The following is a 23856-nucleotide window of genomic DNA, read 5'->3' as shown; positions in this document are numbered from 1 at the left end:
ATGCTTAATTGCTCAAAAAGGCATCAGTTAAGTTTGTCAAACATAATATGCCTTTTGCCAAAAGTGATGCCACCCCCCTGCCATGACTGAGCTCACTTCCTACAGATGCTACAGCAAAACCACCTAGTCAAATAACTGATACCATGACAGAGCAATTAAAATAAAGTACAACATTACCACTATCAGTGGAGTCTCCTTTCTTGGATTGCATTTTCCGTTTCCTTCCACGTCCTTTGCTCTTCTTCCGCTCTGCAGCATCTCCTTCTTCACCTCCTGGCCCACTGCAGTTCTCAGCATGTTTCGTCATTGTATTCTGCAGAAAGCATATCAAAGGCAAAACGTTTATGTAGAAAACACCTGCATTAAAATGTAAAATACTGCCATGCAACATCCTTGGAAAGGGAAATAAAGCTAATTTTTCAGTTTGATAACTTTGCAGGACATATAACTTTTGGAAACAAAATAAATAACCTGACGAAAGAATTTGTGGTGACTTGACAAAATGTGACTCTAGTCAAGCACATGCTTTATAAACCAGACTTTTAAAAATAGGATACCGTTCATGTGATTAAAATCAGGACAGAGGCTCTTTCAAAACGCCTCTATCTTCACTTTTGAGTGAAGATATCTATCTTGGCTCTTCTTTTGTAGTTTTTGGTACAAACAATGTCTAGATCAGGCAGCTTTGTGACAATTATTCCATTGCAGCAGCAGACATCATCATTTAATTTCTCTGGCTATGGTACCACTTTCTGCACTGCTTTGGAATGGTTTATGAAGACTGAACCATAAAAAAGGAAGACCTGGAAAGAATCCTCATGCACTAGTTCAAAGAACTTTAACTTCTGCAAGAAATTATTTTTCTGACCTAGCATAGCTTGCATATCCATTTCTTTCATCATGATATGTGGAATCAATGTTGCCTTCTCTGTGAACTGAAAAGTGCAGTTGAGAAGGAACCTTATCACCACCAAAGGGGGCAATAATCACCATCAAAATGATACAACTATGGTAAGATCCCCCCGCACCAAGATGTTTAGTAATGGTTGAATAAGGAGAATTGAAATTCTCCGTTATCTTTTTCTCAGACATCAAAAACTTCAATGCAAGTTAAAACTAAAGTATAAAAAACAATTAATCGCAACAAAGCAATTTTAAAATTCTGCATTCCCAAGTACCAATTTCTTCTTTCAATCCCATATATACACAATTGCGCCAAATGGATTTAAGGATATTCAAAAAGATATTTTTCTTTAAAAATAAAAGGTCAATTTAATACTCTTAAATCCATCTACAATCTTGGATCTGTCCCACCTCTCTGACCTCAAAACACTACAGCTCTTTTCAAGTTTTCCCTGCCTCGAACTATGGTCCCTTGTATATTTCTTCCTTCTCGACACAATTGGTATACATGGCTTCAGTTACCTAAGCCCCAGCCTCTTGAAATTTCTTCCCAAACGTCTCAGTCTTCCTACTTTCCTTATATACCCAAAACTACTCTTTAAAGACTTCTTTGATCATCCTTATTAAATTGTTTTAATAGCTTGAAATCTGTTTTTCCAATGTTTCCGAAGTATTTCAAGACATTTCAACATTAAAGGCACTATACAAGCACAAGTTTCTATTAACAATTAATAAGCAATTTCCTCTGAATATAAAATATCAGGTACCTTACGAGTGAATGCTTTGCCACATTTTGTGCAGACGAAAGTGGCAGGAATAAAATTAGGATCATGGTAGCGCTTGAAGTGCATGTCCAATAGTTGTTTCTGCCGAAAAGTCTTATCACACTGGCTGCAGGAATAAGGCTTCTCTCCAGTATGGGTTCGTTTGTGCATCACCATGTGACGTTCCTTCAGTGAGAAAAGAGAAAACAAGCAGCATTAAACGAAGACAGCAAGCAATATAGCAAATTCTGAAAATTAAGGTGATTGAAGCAATTGATTCGATGACTTTTGGCCCTTGCCACGAACCCTACTCACTCAATGATATGATCCACATTACCAGTCATTCACTCAGACTTAAACACACCATAGCATCTTGTCTGAAACTTCAATCGTCACTTTCTAACCACCATCAAAACTACTTATTGCCATTTTTGCCTTGAAACACATGATATTTTTAATCACATTATTAGGTTACTTCACCATCCTTCACCCTCCATAAACCTCAACATGCTTAAAATTCAGCTGCCTATATGGCAATCTAGAACTAAATCCCACATCTTTCTTGATTTTAGATTCACAAACTCAAAATATTCATGTCAAATCACTTTGGATCTCCTCTAACCTATACTGGAAAACTCGTCTCACCATATTTCTTCAGCATCCTGTTGTCCTCGAATTTGTACACTCCCCCCAGCACCACTGGTAGTACGCTTTCAGCTGCCTCATTCAGATCTCCGGAATGCCATCCCCAAGTTTCTCTGCTTTTCCATTTTTTTGTCCATTTTTAAAACTTTCTCAAAGTCCTTCTCTTAAAACAAAGCCAGGTTTCAAAATGCCAGTCAAACCAGTAAGTTTGATTGGAAAATTCGGCTTCAGTCACCACTCATATTTTCTGAAACAGCTAAGAATGTTTTCTATGTTAAAAATCACTATATAAAACACAGGTTGCTACTGCATTAGTCATCATTTTACTTGCATCTGTGCTTATATTATAAGCAAGATGTTCCTCATTGTTGTCACATCTGCAAATCCCAGCTGCTCTGAAATCAACAGAAGTTGTTAAATACAGATGCTCTAAAGTTTAAACTGTGGGAAGCAACTGAAAGCTAGAAGTACAATATCTACCGAAATGCCTAGCAGGTCTTAGAATTATTAATGGCAAAAAGCATTTTCAAACAACCAAATCGTTAACTTGTAGACAATTTCAACACTATATCAAAGGAAATATGAACAAAGAAAATAATTGTTTTGGTGAACCTTTCAAATGGAATTTCCTCCTCTCTTGCCATTTTCTGGAGGTGGGGTAGAGAAGTGCTCTATCTACCTATTATTTAACAGAAAACAGAGATAGCAACTACCTCATGGGCAGCATGGTGGCTAGCACTGCTGCCTCACAGTGTGGCAAGGACCTGGGTTCGATTTCCTTCTTGGGTCACTGTCTGTGCAGTCTGCACGCTCTCCCCGTGTCTGCACGGGCATTCTGGTTTCTCCCCAGAGACATGCTGGTTAGGTGCATTGGCCATATTAAATTCTCCCTCAGTGTATCTGAACAGGCACTGGATTGTGATGACTACAGGATTTTCACAGTAACTTCATTACAGTGTTAATGTGAGCCTACTTGTGACAGTAATAACTAAACTAAACAAATCCAGTCTTGTAAATGATTCCTTTTTGAAGTCGAGTCTCAATTGCAATACAAGGAATGCAGAGAATATATGCAATGTATGAAAGAAGAATTCAGGAGACTATCTAGAACAGGCTCACCTAGCATGCAGTTCAAGGGCTGGATGCGATCCTCAAAGACACTCCATGCAGCCTCCAAAGCCAGGTTTCAAAATGCCTGTCAAACCAGTAAGTTTGATTGGAAAATTCGACATGGAGATGCATCTCCAATCATAGGCTGATTCTTTCTACTACTGAACCTACCAGCAGCAAATGCGGGAAAGACAATCTGAATTAGAGGTGCAATGAATATCAGTGAGTTAGGGCTCGAGGCTCTGGAGATGGACATGATGCTGTAGGAATGAGGCCCACTGACATTTGAGTAAGTGAAGGTTTAGAAAGACTGCACGTGTGTGTGTGGGGTGGGGGGAGCAGAAGAGATAGTGGATAGCAGGGCAAAGGAAAGAGTGTATGCGAGGGGAGAATGTGTTCCTAAGTCTGCTTTACTCCCAGGCTCAGGTTCTCACTCATATCTTCACATACCCTCATTCCTTCTCACTGTGGAAGAGGCTGAGAGAGGTTACGTCATAATAAGCAAGTCATAAGGTAAGAACTCATAATGTTGGAGGTGATATACTAGCATGGATAGAGAATTGGTTAATGGGCAGGAAAAGGTGAGTGAGATAAGAGTTCTTTTTCAGGTTGGCAATATGTAATCAGTGGGGCTCCATAGGGATCAGTGCTGGGATAGCAAAAGTTTAGTGGCGTTCCTCAGGGACCTTTGCAGTTTGTAATATGTAAATGATTTAGAGAAAAATGTAACTGGTTTGATTAGTAAGTTTGGACGACACAAAGGTTGGTGGAATTGCAGATAGCGATGAGGACCATCAGAAGATGCAACAGGATACAGATTGGTTGGAGACTTGGGTGGAGAGATGGTAGATGTAGTTTAATCTGGACAAGTATGAGGTAATGTATTTTGGAAGGTCTAATACAAATGGGAAGTATACAGTAAATGGCAGAACCTTTAAAAGTATTGATAGGCTGAGGAATGGGTGTACACATACACAGGTTACTGAAAGTGGCAAAGCAGGTGAAGGTAATCAAGAAGGTATATAGCGTTGAGTTTAAAAATTGACAAGTCATGTTGCAGGTCTATATAACCTTAGTTAGGCCGCATTTCGAATAAAGTGTTCAATTCTGGTAGTCACACTATCAGAAGGACGTGGAGGCTTTAGAGGGTATAGAAAAGATTTACCAGATGTTGCCTGGCGTGGAGGGCATTAGCTGTAAGGAGAGGTTGGAGAAACTTGCTTTGTTCTCGCTGGAATGATGGAGTTTGAGGGGCGACCTGATAGAAGTCTACAAGATTATGAGGGCATGGACAGAATGGATAGTCAGAAGCTTTTTTCCAGGATGCAAGAGTCAATTACTAAGGGGCATAGGTTTAAGGTGCAAGGGGCAAGATTTAAAGGAGATGTATGAGGCAATTTTTTTTTTTTACACAAAGGGTGGTGGGTGCCTGAAACTTGCAGGGAAGATAGTGGAAACAGATACGATAATGAGTTTTAAGGAGCATCTGGAAAAATACATGAATAGGATAGGAATAGAGGGAGATGGTCCCCGGAAGAGTAGTTCAGCTGGGCAGCATAGTTAGTGCAGGCTTGGAGGGCCAAAGGGCCTGTTACTGTGTTGTAATTTTCTTTGTTCTTTGTACCATAGCCAACCTTGCAGACAACATCAAAATAGCTGGAAAGGCAAGTTGCAAGAGGGATACAGTTTACAAAAAGATATTGATAGGTTAAGTAAGTGTGCAAAAATTTGGTAAAGGGGGGAAATATGAAGTTGTTCATTTTGGAAGGAAGAACAAAAATGGAGCAAAACTGCAGAAAGTTGCAACACAAAAAGACTTGGGGTTACTTGTGCACAAAACACAGAAAGCCAGCACACAAGTGCAGCAGGTAATCAGGAAGACTAATGGAATGTCAATGGGGTTGGAGTACAAGAGTAGGGAAGTCTTGCTGTAACTGTCCAAGTTATTGATGCGACCACACCTGGAGTTCTGTGAGGAGTTTTGGTCCCCTTCATTAAGGAAAGATATTATTTCATTGGAGGCATTTCAGTGAAGGTTCAATAGGATGATGACCGGTATGCAGGAATTGTCTTATGAGAAAAGGTTAAATAGACTGGGTCTCTACTCATTGGAATTTAGAAGAACGAGAGTTGATCTCAAACGAAACATATAGGATTCTTATGGGGCTTGACATAGTAAATGATGAGAGGATGTTTTCTCTCACGGGACAGTCTAGGACCAGAGGGCATAGTCTCAGAATAAAGGGGCACCGATTTAAGATTAAGATAAAGAGGAATTTATTTTCTCAAGAGGGTTGAGGGTCTTTGGAACTCCTTGCCACAGAGGCGTGTCCTTGTGTATATTTAAGGTTGAGATACATAGATTTTTCATCAGTAAGGAAATCCAGCGTTACACGAAAGGGCACGTGAGGAGTGTTGGATCAGCCATGATCCTACTGAGTGGTGAAGTAGGTTCAAGGGGCTGAACAGCCCACTCCTGTTCTTTCTTATGGTCTTACTTGAGTGAGCACCAAGCCTGGGAGTGAGCCAGACACATACACGCATTAATTTAGTGCTCATTATATTTTTTGCTCAGCATGTTGTTTCTTTTCATACCTTAAGTTTTTTAAAAAATGATGAATGCTGTGCTGAACTTGATTGTTCCACAATTTGTTCACCTCTCCTTTGAGTGAGCTAACCCCCCCCGCCCACTACCAAAAAGATTGGTCTACCCTGGGCTAGAGTAAGACAGGTATCAATTCTGCATGTATATTCTAACCACCAGCATGGGAGATGGTTATCTAATTATGACAGTTACACAAATATACAAAGCTCAAACGGGTACAATCTGAGGAATGTTAATCCTCTGTGAACAGAAAACAAGGAGGAAAAGATAAATGAAGTGAGGACAGAATAAAAATTGAAATGCAGAATCACAGTATACCTTTTAAATAAATCACTGTTTTGCTCAAATTTTCCAATGCTAGGTTGTACTTATTGCATGTAGAGCTATACGTAATATTTAAAATGTTTTGCCTTTTAATCTAATAACATTTTTATGGTGATATCAAATAGGATTGAAGACCAGATTCTCCTAGCTGAAGAATTTGACTCCTATATTAAATGGCTGCAAAGGGAAAAAAATAATAATAATGGCCAACTAATATGCTTTTGTAGGACACATAATAAGTATTCCAAATTACATACCTGGCTTCCAAATTTAGAGGCATGTAACAGTTTGGTTTATTTTCTCCAATTTGTAAATATTTAATTCATGGACTACGTTACAAGTATATCAAAGATGTGCAGGTTAGGTTTATTGGCCATTGACCCTAGTATCGGGAGGATTGGCAGGATAAATATATGGCGTTATGGAGATAGGGCCTGGGTGGATTGTGGTTGGTACAGACTCAGTGGGCCGAATGGCCTCCTTCCATACTGTAGGGATTCTCATTCTATACTTTTACTTTACTTGCAGATATATCAGATTGTTATATATCAGATTGACACAATAATAGCCCATCAAATCACAATTTACCAAACTTTAAACAAAAGCCATACTGTAATCCCCAAAAATGTAGAATCTACAGAATACACTCCTCAATCATCCACAGCAAAATTGATGATGAGGTTTCTTTTAAAACTATATTACCTGTTTACATGCATAATCACAAAGTTCACATTTGAAACGCTTCTCATTCTTATGAGATTTCTGGTGTTGTATGAGGGCATATCGCTCATGGAAGATTGCATCACAGTAACGGCATTTCTTGCCTGACTCAAGATAGGAATGCTGTTTTCTCAGATGAACACCTGTAAAGGGAAAGAAGGTATATAGACTGAACTCGTACTTTACAACACTATTAAACGCAACAGGAGACTGAATGACACAAAGATATTCCCAAGACTTCTGGGTCACCCTGGATGAGATTAATGCATTTTATTTACAGACTACAAGGAACACCAGTGATGTTTCATGCTATAGATACATAAACCCTGGGATTTACTGTGCATATGTTTATGGCACAAGTCTGCCAAAACACTAAAAACATCTAAGAATATTGATATAAACTAATGCAATGGAGAATGGGACAGACCACATTGCCAGACAATATTCAGTCAGCTTTCCATGCATTTAATACTAAAAAAATCTTGACTGAAGCCAAATTGAACAAATACGTGGAACAAATTTAAGAGTGTGCTCCGCATTCCACTGAAGACAGACCTCTTCTCAAACGAAGAAATACCCTGAAATTTCCTTTCTATACATACATATCAACAAATGGATCAACAAACTGCTCATCAAAATTGAGACCGGAGAAAGTTATGCTGACTAAAAATACGGATGTTGCCATGCAATTAAGTAACACTAATGTGCAAGCATCATTTTACAGCACGGTACAAGAACATGTTTCAGTCACAATTTGCTAATTTGTGAGATTAAGGTATGAACTTGGTCTCCAAGCATCACTTTTTAAAAAAAAACGCTTGTATTGCTCATTCAGTTCCAACGTACTAAACTGATTTTCATAATCTTCTTTCGCCACCCACTCCATAAAAATTTTATACCTTATTAAAGGAAGTAAATGAGAAAAGGAAGCCAATGGGATGCCTGCACACTAACTTCCAGCTGAGAAAGCAAGATGCATCATGACACATACTTGAACCTTGATATTGCAAGTAGGAATCAAAGTAGATTCATTTTTGAGAATCTACAAGAGTTAAATTAATTATGATTCAGCTGGGGCAGAGTATTAGCTTTATGGTTGTTTTTTGTTGTCCTGGTTAGCTTTCTTGGACATGGATATTTTCAATCTCAATCATGGCACAATTGTTCATATTTGGCACAAATTATACAGATAACTGGGAGAGACATGACCTTGGTCTGCTGACAAGTTTTGTAGTGATATGTTTATATTTAAGGGTTTGAAGGTCTAAACACACTTACCTAAATCACTTTTTCTAGCAATAACAGTGTCGCAATGTGGACAGTGGAATTTTGCCACGTTCTCTGTATGTTTCTGTAAAATATGCATCTTCATTGTTCCACTTTGAGTAAAGCGAGCATGGCAGATGTAGCATTCATACGGCTTCTCACCTATTTCAAAAATTCACATTTTAGAACCTTCTGATCACTGAACTTAATGGGTCCACTTTTTGATCAGTATAACTTAAAAATCAAAGACAATACAAGCTACAATCCTAAAGATTTAGGAGTTCATCCCCACACAAGATTTACTTCAATATTAACAAAAAAGTACACCAAAATTATTTTGAAAGGAAAACAGTAATAACCCAGAAAACAAAACTGCATTCTAAAATATAATGCAAGCAACATATTTCATCAACTATAAATATTGGAACTGGTTTGTAAATGTATGGGAATTGAGCATCTACCCCAGTCTCCTAGGTAGATAGATTGCCTAGGATGGTATTAAACCACACAGATCTGAAATGTTTGAACCCTGGTTCCCTTTTTCAAAATACACCAACAATGGCACAGTGGTTGATTCAGTATCAAATAAAATGGCCCATTTTTAGGGTGGCAAAACTAATAAAGAACTAAACCATGAGAAAGCAGAATAAGCTTCTGAACTTAATAATGTTATTGTTGCTGCAATTCAAATGCATGCCTGCTCCTATGGGACTAATCAGCCACTGAAGGCCTCAAACTCTGGCAGATGTCCTGTGCTCATTCTCCAGGGCAAGCTAGATATGGAAAAGATCAGAGAAGGGAGTAATTGGTCAAAGCAAGCACCCTCATGAGTTGCGCCCAACCTGGACCTGTAGATAGCTGCCTCAATCCCTGATGTATGATAGCTTCAGGCAATGATTTAATTCAACTGTTTCAATGAATGAGTATGCAAAGATGTACTAATTTACAATCTTAATTTAATGATTCTCTATTCTAAAGATATGGTTTGCGGTTTTCAGAACCACAGATATCCTACATTGCTTTTTAGCCACCAAATCCTAGAGTGTTGCCACATCAAATTGCCAGAATTTTGTTTAAAACTAATCTTCCTGACTGGTTTATCATTGAGTTTCCTTGGCTATTGCTGGTTGTCTTTCAGGCTAATGATCATCATTATGCTACACATGCATGTTGGCCGAAGTGTTACAGCCGTCCTGTGCATGTGCCAAATAATAGTTCACCTAGTACAGATTTTGCTCATCATGCTCTCCAATACTTTGGATATGTTATATCTCAGAAAATAGTAACTGTTTTAACTATAAAGAGTATAAGGTTATGTTTTTTGGACAGTGCCTTTCACTTATTAGACAATTACATTCTAGGGCTGTCTTTTTAAATGTAGGGTAAAGGAAGGGGGTCAAATGTCCTGTTCTGCACGTTGCCTTATAGTAAGTGTGGGTGGCTGAAAAAAATGAAAAAACTCTGTTTCAATAAGAAGCTGGCGCATGATATTTACATCTAGGGATAATAACCACCTTCTAAATATACCCAAGTCTCTCGAAGTCCTAGAATGGTATCGGTATTGAATTGTAAACAATAGTGCTGCAAACTATCCATTTGCTTCCAAGATGAAAGGTAATAGAGATCAAAGATAGCTAATTTGCATTTCTAGTTAGATACAAAGCTAATGTGCACCACATTATCATGGGGAGGAGAGAGCCATTTTTTAAAATTAGATTCCAGGCTTCCTCTACAAACCCATGAATATCACAGATAGACAGACAACAATTTCATCTTTTGCAGTCTGCAGCCTTTTGGGAGCTAGTGAGCCAGAGATAGAAGCATCCAGGCCTGCACCTTAATCAGAGAAAATGTTGACTCTTATCATTCACCATACAGAATGTGGGTGAGAGTTCACACTCAGGGAAGGCAGTGGCATCGTGGTATTGTATTGTCACTGGACCAGAAATCCAGAGACCGAGGGTACTGTTCTGGGGACCCGGGTTCAGATCCCATCATAGCTGGTGGTGAAATTTGAATTTCAATAAAAATTTATAATTAAAAAGACTTAATGATGGCCACGAAACTATTCTTGATTGTTTCTTTAGGGAAGGAAATCTGGTGTCCTTACCTGGTCTGGCTTACACGTGGCCCCAGGTCCACAGAAACATGGTCAAAGAACAAAGAACAATACAGCACAGGAACAGGCCCTTCAGTCCTCCAAACCTGCGCCGCTCATGCGCCCAACTAGACCATTAGTTTGTTTCCCTCTATTCCCAGTCTGTTCATGTGGCTATCTAGATAAGTCTTAAACGATTCCAGCGTGTCCGCCTCAACCATCTTGCTTGGCAGTGCATTCCAGATCCCCACCACCCTCTGTGTAAAATACGTCCCCCTGACATCTGTGTTGAACCTTGCCCCCCTCATCTTGAGCTTGTGACCCCTTGTGCTTGTCACCTCCGACCTGGGAAAAAGCTTCCCACTGTTCACCCTATCTAAGCCCTGCATAATTTTATACACCTCTATTAGGTCGCCCCTCATCCTCCGTCTTTCCAGGGAGAACAACCCCAGTTTACCCAATCTCTCCTCATAGCTAAGACCCTCCCATACTAGGCAACATCCTAGTAAACATTTTCTGCACTCTCTCCAAAGCCTCCATGTCCTTCTGGTAGTGTGGCGACCAGAACTGGACGCAGTATTCCAAATGTGGCCTAACCAACGTTCTATACAGCTGCAACATCATATGCCAACTTTTATACTCTTATGCTCCGTCCAATAAAAGCAAGCAAGCCATATGCCTTCTTCACCACCTTTTGCACCTGTGCTACCACCTTTAAGGATCTGTGGACTTGCACACTCAGGTCCCTCTGTGTGAATATACTCCTGATGGTTCTGCCATTTATTGTATAGCTCCCCTCTACGTTAGATCTACCGAAATGCATCACTTCACATTTATCTGGATTAAATTCCATCTGCTCTTAAATGCCACTCAATTTAAGGCAATTAGGGATCAGGTAACAAATGCTGTCCTTGCCAGCAATGTCACATCCTATGAAAATAATTTTTAAAAATTTGAGCAGCACGGTAGCACAGTTAGCACTGATGTCTCACAGCGCCAGGGACATGGGTTCTATTCAGGCCTTAGATGATTGGTTGTGTGGGTTTGAATGTTCTCCCTTTGTCTATGCGGGTTTCCCTCAGCTGCTCTATTTTCCATCCACAGTCCAAAGATGTGTAGATTAAGTGGATTAGCCATGGTAAATGCACAGGGTTAGAGGGGTAGGGCAGGGGTAAGAGGAGGTGGTGGTGGGCCTGGGTAAGATGCTCAGAGTTAGTGCTGTCTTGATGGGCTAAATGGCTTCATTTTGCGCTGTTGGGATTCTATGGACAGATAGAAGGCCAAATTTGATAATATTTAAAGAGAGCTGGAAGATTTGTCTAGCTTGCAGACAGAAGAAGGGATCTACAGTGTAACCCTCGCAAGGCAGTTCTGGGATTAGAAGTTACTCAGCTAGTAAAGTAACAAGGAAGGAAGTCACCAGGAACCGAGAATAATTTTAGGACTGGTTCCTGGACGATGAAGCATCCACGTAATGAACATGCAACTTATACTCACAGAATGAGACTTTAGTCAATAGCACTTTTTAATCATAAGTAACAGCAAATGTTTGAAAACTAGAAATCTTGGTGTATCATTATTTCAGCTATTGACTGGAAATTTGAACTACTCTAAGTCCCTTAAGGAGTTAACATAGTTAGAGAAAAATGTTGAAGAAAAAGATACAGAACTATAAATACAGATTGAACACAATATGTTATGACATTACGTCATAACATTACAGCATCTGATAATCCAATATGCTTTAATTTATCTCTGTAGGGCACAACTGATATCTGCTAGCACATTTGCCACCATACAGATGCAGCCACAATTTCAAATTAAATATTACAGACTCAATTGCAAATAAAATTAAGCTGTAGATTGCTGTACCAGAGTGGGTCCTCATGTGCCTTTTTAGCTTGTAGGTGTCCCTGCTAGCATAGCTACAGAGGCTACATTGGAACGGGCGTTCTCCAGTGTGAGAGCGAATGTGGCGCTTTAACTTACTAACCTGTAAAATCAAATGAACAGTTAGCCAGCCTTAATGCATGAGAGTTCAGAACTATTTACATCTCCGATGAAAATACAAAGTTTCACAATTATGTACCAGAATTTTGTCTCAATTATTGTGCATCATTTAGTTATATTACTTGTCTTTTACAACAATTATCTGGCACCTTATATTTCATAAAATATCCTAAGCCACATCTTGGTGTTTTATCAAATAAGTGCGGCGTGCAGGAATGGGACGGCAGTAGTTATGGGAGATTTCAATCTGCATATTGATTGGTCGACCCATGTTGGACGAGGTGGGCTCGAGGAGGAGTTCCTGGAATGCTGCCGGGATAATTTCCTTGAACAGTGTGTGTTGGAGCCGACGAGGGAGCGAGCTATCTTGGATCTGGTGCTATGTAATGAGGCGGGTAGAATTAGGGACCTTGCGGTGAAGGTTCCTCTTGGAGAGAGTGATCATTGTATGGTGGAGTTTCTGGTGCAGATGGAGGAGGAGAAAGTGGGTTCCCGGACACGCGTCCTTTGTTTGAATAGAGGGGAGTATGGTAGGATGAGAGAAGAATTGGCGAATGTGGACTGGGGGAGTGCGTTGGAAGGTAGGTCTGCTGAGGAGCAGTGGAGGATCTTTAAGGAGATCTTTCTTGGTGCTCAGCAGAAATTTATTCCGATGGTTAAAAAGGACAGTAGGAAGAGAGGTAATAAGCCGTGGATAACGAAGGAGGTGAAGGAAAGTGTTAAATTAAAAGCGGAGGAATTTAGAGTAGCTAAGAGTAGTGGGCGAGAAGAGGATTGGGAAAGGTTTAAATGTCAACAAAGATTGACAAAGAAGTTGATAAAGGAGGGTAGGAGAAGCTATGAGGCTGGGCTAGCACTTAATATAAAAAAGGATAGCAAGAGATTTTATAAATATATAAAAAGGAAGAGGCTGGCTAGGGTGAACGTTGGTCCTTTAGAGGATGAGAAAGGGGACCTAGTGGTAGGGGATGGGGATATGGCTAAGGTCTTGAATAACTTTTTTGTTTCTGTCTTCACGGAGGAGGACGTGAATAATTTGCCGGGTGTTAGCGATGGAAAGGTGGTAGGAATGGAGGGTCTTAATGACATTACTGTTACTAGAGAGGTGGTGCTCGACAGACTGGAGGGGCTGATTGTGGACAAGTCCCCAGGACCGGATGGAATGCATCCGAGGGTTCTGAAAGAAATGGCGGAGGTGATAGTGGATGCCTTGGTGGTTATTTTCCAGACGTCGCTGGATTCCGGGGAAGTGCCGGAAGATTGGAAAACGGCTAATGTTACGCCGTTGTTTAAGAAGGGTGCCAGGCAAAAGGCGGGGAATTATAGGCCGGTTAGTTTAACGTCTGTGGTACGTAAAATGTTAGAATCCGTCATTAAGCAGGAAATTGCGAGGCATCTTGAAGGGAATTGCTTGATAGGGCGGACGCAACACGGTTTCATTAAAGGGAAGTCATGTCTGACAAATTTACTGGAGTTCTATGAGGATGTGTCTAGGGCAGTGGATAGAGGAGAGCCGGTGGATGTGGTCTTTCTGGATTTTCAGAAGGCGTTTGACAAGGTACCTCACAAGAGGTTATTGCAGAAGGTCAGGGGACATGGAGTTGGGGGTAGGGTGTTAGCGTGGATAGAGGATTGGTTGTCAAATAGGAGGCAGAGAGTGGGGGTCAATGGGTGCTATTCGGATTGGCGGTTGGTGACTAGTGGGGTGCCCCAGGGGTCGGTGCTGGGGCCTCAGCTATTTACCATTTATATAGATGATCTGGAGGAGGGAACCGAGTGCAGGGTGTCGAAATTTGCTGATGACACCAAGATTGGGGGAAAGGCAAATTGTGCGGAGGGTGTGGAGAGTCTGCAGAAGGATCTAGATAGGCTGGGCGAATGGGCCAGGAAATGGCAAATGGAATTTAATGTTGGCAAGTGTGAGGTGGTCCACTTTGGTAGGAAGAATGGTAGGAAGGACTATTACTTACGTGGCGAAAAACTGCAGCAGGCGACGGTGCAGAGGGACCTCGGGGTCCTTGTGCATGAGTCGCAAAAACCCAGCTTGCAGGTGCAGCAGGTGGTCAGGAAGGCGAATGGGATGCTGGCCTTCATAGCGAGGGGGATTGAATATAAAAGTAGGGAGGTCTTGCTGCAGCTGTATAGGGCATTGGTGAGGCCGCAGCTGGAGTACTGTGTGCAGTTTTGGGCGCCGCACCTGCGCAAGGATATTTTGGCCCTGGAGGGAGTGCAGAGGAGGTTTACTAGGCTGATACCGGAGTTGAGGGGATTGAGCTATGAGGAGAGGCTGAATAAACTAGGCTTGTACTCGTTAGAGTTTAGAAGAATGAGGGGAGATCTCATTGAGACGTATAAGATGATGAATGGGATGGATAGGATAGAGGTGGAGAGACTCTTCCCGCTCAAAAAAGACAGTAGGACTAGGGGGCACAGCCTCAAGATAAAGGGGAGGCGGTTTAGAACGGAGTTGAGGAGGAACTTCTTCACTCAAAGGGTGGTGAATCTCTGGAATTCTCTGCCCGTTGAAGTGGTGGAGGCTGCCTCGCTAAATATTTTTAAGAAGCGGGTTGATGGGTTCTTGATAAGAGAGGGGATTAAGGGTTATGGGGAGAGGGCGGGAAAGTGGAACTGAGCCACAACAGATCAGCCATGATCTTATTGAATGGCGGGGCAGGCTCGAAGGGCTAGATGGCCTACTCCTGCTCCTATTTCTTATGTTCTTATGTTCTTATGCAACATTGTGTCACATAAGAAAATATTAGGGAGATTTCCAAAGCTTGGTTAAAGCAGTATATTCTAAGAAGGCTTTTAATTGAGGTACATTAGGAAAGAATCGAAGAGATTTAAGAAGGGAACTGCAGAGTTTAGAACATTGACAACCAAAGTTATGGCCACCAATGGTGAAGCAATTAAAATCAGGAATGTTCAAAAGGCTAGAATTAAGGAAGTGCTGACACCAGGTAGGAGGATATTAAGAGAGATGTGGAGGAGTGAGGGCATGGAAGGGTGCAAGATAATTTTTAAATTGAAGTGTAATTTAACTGGGAGACAATGCATGTCAGAAAGTACAGAGGTGATGTGTGAATAGGATTTGGTGCAAGTTAAAATACAAGATTCATATCTCAAGTTTAGAGGGTAGGATGCAAGAGCTTGGCCAGAACTGTGTTGGAATAGTCACATTCAGGGGCAATATAAGCATGGATGAGGGTTTCGGTTGCAGTCGAGCTGAGGTAAGTGGGAGTCAGGCAATATTATGGAGATGAAAGCTGTCTGTCTTTAGCAATGGCACAGATATGTGATTAGAAGCTCAGGGTCAAAAATAGTAAAGGTTATGAACAATCTGGTTCAGTATCAGACGGCTGTCAGAGAGACAATGGAGTTGGTGGCTATGGAACAATGACAATGGCTTCAGACGTACCAATATTTTGTTGGAAGAAATTTTTGCTCAGATAAACAGTCTAATAATTTAGAGACAATGAAAGCGTTAAGGGAGATGGGATTGATGTTGTCAAGTGTCTGTGCAAATTGACTGTTTTTGGATGATTTTGCTGAGCAATAGGATAGATGAGAAGTAGGAGGTTACTAATTATTATTTCTACTTATAGACTGAGTGGCAAAGCACAAAAACTTGACATTAACAAATTCTTTCTAAAATGCCTGATTTTTAAAATGGTGTAATGCAGATAATTAACACAAATTAAACTTTATACTAACATGAGCTTTGGCAAGTGGGTCTGCCTAAGCATTTAAAGTGGCTTTCAGAGCATTTACTCAAATCTAAAACAATTTTTTTCAGACTATATAAACCTAGCACAAATAAGATTCATTCTCCCTACTTAAATGATCAATGCAGTCACCTCATTTTTAGGTCTTCTAGCATTGCATAGGAAATATTTAGTTTATGTTCAATCTGCCTCATTCTTTGATGCAGCCTCCACACCAGTGAATACTTTTATCCAAATGGTGGAGTTGATAGAACAAAGTAAGTACACAAAAAAGTTATTATTAAATATTGATCACAGAGAGAAAAAAATGGTAGCAGTTATAGGTGTGCAGGCAAAAGTAATTCTAATACAAAAGCAAAATACTGCAGATGCTGGAAATAAAAACAGAAAACATAGTGAATACTCGGCAGGTCTAACAGCATATGTGGAAAGATGAAAAAGTTAGTGGTTCAAGTCAATGAACAATCACTATGGGGAAAAAAGTTAAGAGATATAATGAGTAAAAGCCTTAAGCAAATGAAAGGGAGAGTGGGGAGGCATGCAGGGAGAAGAACAAATGCAATAGAGGCTGAGGAACTGGGAGAAAAGAACGTCCTTACAGGAGCCATAATGTGAGATTATAGTCAAGGTAGCTGTGTGTGTGTGTGTGTGTGTGTGTGTGTGTGTGTGTGTGTGTGTGTGTGTGGTGGTGTGTCAGTGTGCTCAAGAGTCAATATTGGCTTATAGCCTATCCCCAGAAATGGAGACAGAAAAGTTAAAGAGAAGGGACTGGTGAGTGGGGATGCAGAGGGATTGAAAGGTCGTGACGAAAAAGAGACTGTTAGAGGGCAGGAACCTGCTCAAGTGACAGAAAGCACCAGAAAGCTCGGGGGTGCAGGTGGGAAGTGACTGGGCAAGCGAAGAAAATAAAAGCTGGGACAGAAAGAAATAAGTTCAGTAGAGCAAGAACCAGTTGAAACAGTGGGTCTATGAGGGCACTTCTGTTCATGGATTTTGGAAAGGCGCTATGTGTTCAAGGTTGGAGACTTACAGGCAGTGGAAGGAAGGGATACAGAGATGAAGTCAGATTTCTAGAAACAATCATTTGACTTTCAGTGGTGGGATCACGGTTCAGGGGTGGAAGGGGGAATATTAAGATTTGGCATTTGGCCTCAGCTAGATCAGTGTGCCAAGAAACTACAGCATCACCCTGATGGTGCTTGACGACAATCTTAGGATCAAACCAGAGAGAACTAATGTCATTAGTTCAGAGGGAGATAAGTTACAGGAAGTGAGGGAAGCAAACAAATTTGCTAACTGTTTTAAAAAGAATCCGGAGAGGCTAATAGGCCAGACAGCAACATCCAGTTCGAAAGAGAATAAGATGGGTAAACTGGTCCACTCTACAGGAAAGACAACTTCTGGCCAAAGAACTGTATGCTGAGGCAAAGGTGAAGGAAAAACAGTGTCATACCAAGCTCAGAATTCAGAGATGCAGGCTAAAGGGGGTGACGCTAAGGCCTTTGTCAAGGACAACGCATTGAGGATCAGAGAGAGGAAGGCTTTTGCGAATACACAGCAGTGGGGTCAAATAGATTGGAGGAGAAGAATGATTGAGAGGTGTGTTGGTAACCACGATGATGAAGCTGCCTAGATAAGTACTCATCACTATCTCCACTTATGTAGTGCTTTAGGTTTTTTTTGTAAGCTTAACTTTCAAGAAATGAAGCATACAGTACACTAATTAACTTTCGATTACCACACAGGCATGCATTTGAGAGGCTATGAGGTTCTAAAAGCATAAATATCAAACTGGATCATATTCTGACAGAAAACAGACACCCTCCCACTCTACTTATGCACCAAAGACAGAACAATCAGAGCAGGATGAGGGAGCTTACAAATAGGGCAAGCAACAGCAAGGTCAAGGTCATGGTCATGTCTGCAAAAAGGGTCATATCTTTGTCTTCCTCACTACTCACCTCTTCAACTGCTTCCCCACCTGAAAGTAAGGCTTCTAAAACAAGATATTGTTTTTTCCTTTTAAATTTACTTTGGCACCTGTCTATTATTTATATTTTGCCTCTGTAAGAACCTTGCATGTTTTTCTGTAACAAATATCAATGTGAGCTTCGAGAATTGTATCACATCTTTTGCTGGACATTTGACAGCTTTCTGCTATGTACATAGACTTCAGATTTCAAACAACAACTTGTACTTAGTACTTTTAATGCAGCACAATATGCCAAGGAACTTCACAGGAGTATTACTAAATACCATTTGCCCTTCTTAAGAACAATTAAGGATAAATACTGACCAAGTCCACATCCCACAAACAATTTTAAAAAATGACGACACCAAACCATAGGAAGATACTAGATGCACGGGTAAACGTTTGGTCAAAGAGATAGCATTCTAAAGGTGGAAAACGGCAATAAGGCAAGGAGCTTTCAGGCCTGAATTCCAGAACTTAGAACATTGGCAGATGAAGGCACACATGAACATAAAAATGAATTAAGAGTAGGAATAGGCCACTCAGCCCCTGAGCCTGCTCCACCACTCAAAAAGATCTTGATTCACCTGATTGCGACCCCATCACCACATTCTTGCCAACTACCAATAATCTTTCACCTCCTTGATCTAGTTAGTTCTGCCTTAAAAAATATTGAAAAATTCTGCTTCCATTGCTTTTGAGAAAGAGTGTTCCAGATCCTCTGAAAAAAAATCTAATTTCTGGCTTAAGTAAATGGCCCCTTATTTTAAAGTGACCCTCTAGTTCTAGATTCTTCAACAACAGGAAACATCCACTTCACATCCACCCTGTCAATGTCCCTCAGGATCTTGAAGGTTTCAACCAAGTCATCTCTTACTTTTTTAAACGCAAGTGGATATAAACCTAATCTCACTCGTTCCTGGTATTAGTCTAGTAAATCTTCTCTGAACTGCTTCTCGTGAATTTACATCTTTCCTTAAATAAGTAGACTAATACCGTACATAGTACTTCAGATGCGGCCTCACCAACGTCCAGTACAACTGAAGCATAACATCCCTATGTTTGTAATCAATTCCCCTCACGTAGAAGACAATATTCCATTAGATTTCCTAATTATTTGTTGTCCCCGTATACTAGTCTGATTCATTCATTCATTCTTCCCATCATTATACCCACATTATATTCCATTTGCCAATTTTTTGTCCACTTATTTAACCTATGTCCCTTTGTAGCCTCCTTACATCCTCTTCACAATTTACTTTCCTATCTTTGTGTCATCAGCAAATTTTGCGACATACCTTCAGTCCCTTCATCCGAGTCATTTATATGAACTGTAAAAAGTTGAGGCCCAGCACTAATCCCTGTGGCACACCACTTGTCACACCCTACCACCAGAAAAAGGCCATTTACATCAACTGTTCCCTGTTAGCTAGCCAATCTTCAATCCATTCCAATATGTTACTCCTGACACCTTGAGCTTTTATTTTCCACACTTAGCTTTGATATGGCACCTTATCAAATGCCTTCTGGAAAATTAAGTACCAGTACATCCATCTTTATCCATAGCACATATAATTCCATCACCAATGGAGTGATTAAAACTGGGGATGCCCAAGAAGCCACAATTGGGGGAGTGCGGATATCAGTAGGGCTGGAGGAGTTTAGAGAGACAAGGAGGGATAAGGCCTGGGAGGGATTTGAAAATAAGAAAGAAAATTTCAAAAGAGACACTGCTCAACCCTGACTCAAAGTAGGACAGTGAGCAGAGCGATAATGGGTAAATTGGAATTGATGAGAGTTGGGTTATATATAGTGGTTTTGGATGACCTCACCTTTTGGAAGGTGGAAGCCAGCCATAAGCACCTTGGAACAGGCAAATTTCAAGGTAACAAAGGCATAGATGAGGGTTTCAGCAGATGAGCTGAAGCAGTGGCAGTCAGGCAATGTTATGGAAGTGAAAATGATTGTACCTAGTGATGGTGCATGCATGTGACTTGAAGTTCAGCTTAGGATCAAATGACATCAAGATTGCAATAACTCTGGTTCAGCTTCAGACATTTGCAAGACAGAGGGATGGGGTCTGTGGCTTGGGAACAGTTTGCACTTGGAACTGAAGATAATTGTTTTGTTCTCAATACTTGGAGAAACATTCTGTTCATTCAGAACTGGATGTCAGGTAAGGTATATTGATAGTTGGGACAGTGGCAGTATTGAAAGAAATGGTGGTGAGGTTGAGCTGGGTGTCATTAATGTAGGTATAGAACCTGATGTTATACTTTATGATGATATCCCCAGGAACAGCATATACACAAGTAAAGGACAGATGTTAGGGGCACTGTCCAGGAGGAGGAAGAAGAAATTACATTGCAGGCCATTTTCTGGCAACGAGTGGATAGATATGAATACAGCCAGGAAACACTCATTTGCCCATTATACTTTCCTTGCTGACAGATATGCGTTTTAGGTTCAGGGCCCAAACAACTCAACTTTAATATCCTTATTTCCCTACCTGAATGTAATAAGCCCATCTCTATTTACCTAATGTACCACTCCAATCTTTGCTTTAATCACCATTGGTTAAGAGTTTCAGCCATCTAGATTCCATGCTCCAGAAATTCCTTTGTATGTTGTCTCTCGCTTCTTGTAACATCAATGAATACAAGATCTGAAAAGGCCTACAGTGATCTATAATGCACATCATTCCCCAGTTGGTAAAATTTACCCCCTATTGTCCTAACCTAGGTCAATGGAGTCACTTTCTGACAGTATTCCAGCTTCTTAAAAGCATTGATCAGAGCATCACTAATAACAGAGGGTGCAATACAAGAACACATTGCAACAATTGAGTCAAGATAAATGGTGATGAAGGCTGCCATTCTGAAGGTAAGAAGATAAGGAAAGGATATGGGGTTATCAGCTCAAAACAAGTAAGCGAAAGATTTGTGCTCCTACACTAATGTTTCAAAAACAAATATAATCCAGTCAAAATTTCTAGCTGATTTTAAGTATCAGTTTAATTTCACATTCCTATGAATTTTACTCATATAAATTGAACCTCGTGCTGGTATTTGCTGCAATTTCCTAAAATTAATAAAAGTTCTAATCATTCTTTAGCATTTAACTTCTTACCTCCACACTAGCATAGTCGCACATTGAGCACTTGAATGGCTTCTCATGGGTGTGTTTGTAACGTCGATGCCTCACCAACTCCCCACTGGTTACAAATGCCATGTCACAGTCAGGACACTTGTGTGGTTTAGTACCTAAAAAGTTTACAAGGATATTATTGATTCCCATTTCATGTTTTTGTCAATTTGGTGTTGAATGGCACAGTCTAATCTTATGCTTTATTGGATTCTAGATTTAGAAACATTCAAGCTATTAATCACATTGTTTGAATAAAATGACAGTTTCAGAAGAGTCATCATTTTTCACATCAGAAAAATTTCTCCCAACTAAACTGATTTTGAAATATAAGCCTTGTACTTCAAAATAAACATTTGCAGTTGCACTTTGTGCAATGGAACTTATGACAATTTGGAATATTTTTAACCTTTCTTACAAATAAAGAGCAATAATTAAACTAAGCATCAATCTCAATGACTGCAAAAATAAGGATGCATGTGACTTGTAGGACTTTGTCCATTTTGAATGGAAAGAAGAGTTCTGTTGAGTATGTTTCAACAAATCCATTTTTTCTTTATCCCAAATGGGTACATGAAGAACTCCATTTACTAATCTTAGGAAACCTCAGCACGTTTGTCAACATCTGCCTTCTATTCTCAACTCCGCTTACTCCCTTCAAAATACTACCTACGATCCCTGGATCACCTTCAGGTATTTGAGAGTTCTTAGGATACCATGCAAAGGCAAACTGCCTGTGAACGAGTCCTGAGCACTTAGGGATTTGAGCAAGCATGTACCCCTCTCCTTTCCATTTGTCGTTAATATTATAATACAGGCTTCTCCATACTCTCCCTTCCTTGAATATGCAGAGACAAGCTGGACAGCAGTGAGAACTGAATTGACTGGCTTTGCACCTCACTGTCACAAAAGACAATGTCACATTCAATATTTCAGCACTCAAAAATACACAGGCTTTATTTGGGAGAGGGGGAGGAAGAAATGTTATTTCCACTGTAACAGAGGAAGAGTAATTTTCAAGTGTGAACCAATTCAGGGAACTATAGACAGCAAATGGATAGTCAGCTGTGGTGTGGCTTTTTCTTTGACAAGAACATAATCATCCAGCTGTTTTTTGCATCCAGGCTGTAGTTAATACCTGTATGGGGTAGACAGACACGTGAATGAATTCCTGTTGAGCTAACTGGCCAGCAGCAGGCCTGAGGATTTGTGGGGGCCTGGATGCACACTCCTCTTTTGTATGAGGTAACACTTCCACTGCTTTACATCCAACAGATCATGCTCAGGTCAGTTTCTACAAAAACGTTCATTTTATATGAATAGATTGTTAGCTTGACTTACAAATCCCTTACAGGAAAATTGGCTGGATGCAACGGGCATTAACAACCCACTTCAATCGGACATGAATATCCTGTTGGATACGAATCTAGCAATCCAAGTTCAGAACTCTACTCTCTGCTCACGGGGTTGTCTAGAATGGTGTTCAAACCCGTAATCTTCTGACTCAGATGCAGAAACACAAAGGTTGAAAGCCCTGTGCATCCTGGCCCCATGAGAACCGCTTGAAAAAATGCATCGTTTCAGAGAGGATGCTAGCTTCCTCACACCTGGAGAAAATTGAATCATCCTGCAATATTCGTGTTGTCAGTTCTCCATGCAAACTGCAAGCAAGGTCTTATAATAGTGTAGATATTCCTCCATCAGTTACCCATTATTCAAATTGGAATGATGGAGTGAGTAATTGAAAATCTTCTCATTCTTCTACATTTCTCCTCATTCTCCCACTTGGAAATAACTTGAAGTATTAGCGAGAGACAACGTGGTTTTGTGAAGGGGAGGTCATGTCTCACTGACTTGATTGAGTTTTTCGAGGAAGTGACGAAGATGATTGACGAGGCTGTCTACATGGACTTCAGAAAGGCCTTTGACAAGATCCCCCATGGCAGACTAGTGCAGAAGGTGAAGCCACATGGGATTGGAGGTGAGTTGGCAAGGTGGATACAGAACTGGCTTGGTCATAGAAGACAGAGGATAGCAGTGGAAGGGTGCTTTTCTGAACGAAGAGTTGTGACAAGTGGAGTTCCTCAGGGATCAGTGCTGGGACCTTTGCTGTATATACACATATGATTTGGAGGAAAATATAACTAGTTTGATTAGTAAGTTTGCGAACAACACAAAGGTTGGTGGATTTGTGGACAGTGATGAGGACCATCAGAGGATATAGATTAGTTGGAGACTTGGGTGGAGAGATGGCAGATGGCATTTAATCCAGACAAATGTGAGGTAATGCATTTTGGAAGGACTAATACAGATAGGAAGATATATAGTAAAAAGCAGAACCCTTAAGAGTATTGATAGCCAAGTGGTCTCAGTGTACAGATACACAGGTCACTGAAAGTGGCAATGCAGGTGGAGAAGGCAGTCAAGAAGGCATACAGCATGCTTGCCTTCATCGGCCAGGGCACTGAGTTTAAAAATTGACAAGTCATGTTGCAGCTTTATTGAACCTTAGTTAGCCCACACTTAGAATATAGTGTTCAATTTTAGTTGCCACACTACCAGAAGGATGT

The 23856-nt window shown here is 40.5% G+C and overlaps 1 protein-coding gene across 2 annotated transcripts in view; it reads right to left on the bottom strand.

Annotated features, from left to right (window-relative positions):
* Positions 1–23856, bottom strand: part of ctcf (CCCTC-binding factor (zinc finger protein)) — a 53916-nt gene that overhangs the window by 12287 nt on the left and 17773 nt on the right. For both annotated transcript variants that reach the window (XM_080187059.1, XM_080187060.1), the window contains exons 4-9: positions 21272–21405; positions 12308–12428; positions 8350–8499; positions 7054–7214; positions 1671–1853; positions 178–313 (exon numbers count right to left, since the gene is read on the bottom strand). In XM_080187059.1, coding sequence (XP_080043185.1) covers positions 178–313; positions 1671–1853; positions 7054–7214; positions 8350–8499; positions 12308–12428; positions 21272–21405 — 885 coding nt within the window. The remainder of the gene's footprint in view (positions 1–177; positions 314–1670; positions 1854–7053; positions 7215–8349; positions 8500–12307; positions 12429–21271; positions 21406–23856) is intronic.

This window comes from Carcharhinus amblyrhynchos, chromosome 4, assembly GCF_965287045.1.
Source record: "Carcharhinus amblyrhynchos chromosome 4, sCarAmb.v2.hapA, whole genome shotgun sequence".
Classification (NCBI taxonomy): Eukaryota; Metazoa; Chordata; class Chondrichthyes; order Carcharhiniformes; family Carcharhinidae; genus Carcharhinus; species Carcharhinus amblyrhynchos.
Note: the sequence above shows the minus strand (reverse complement) of the source record. Positions and strands in the feature narration are given on the sequence as shown.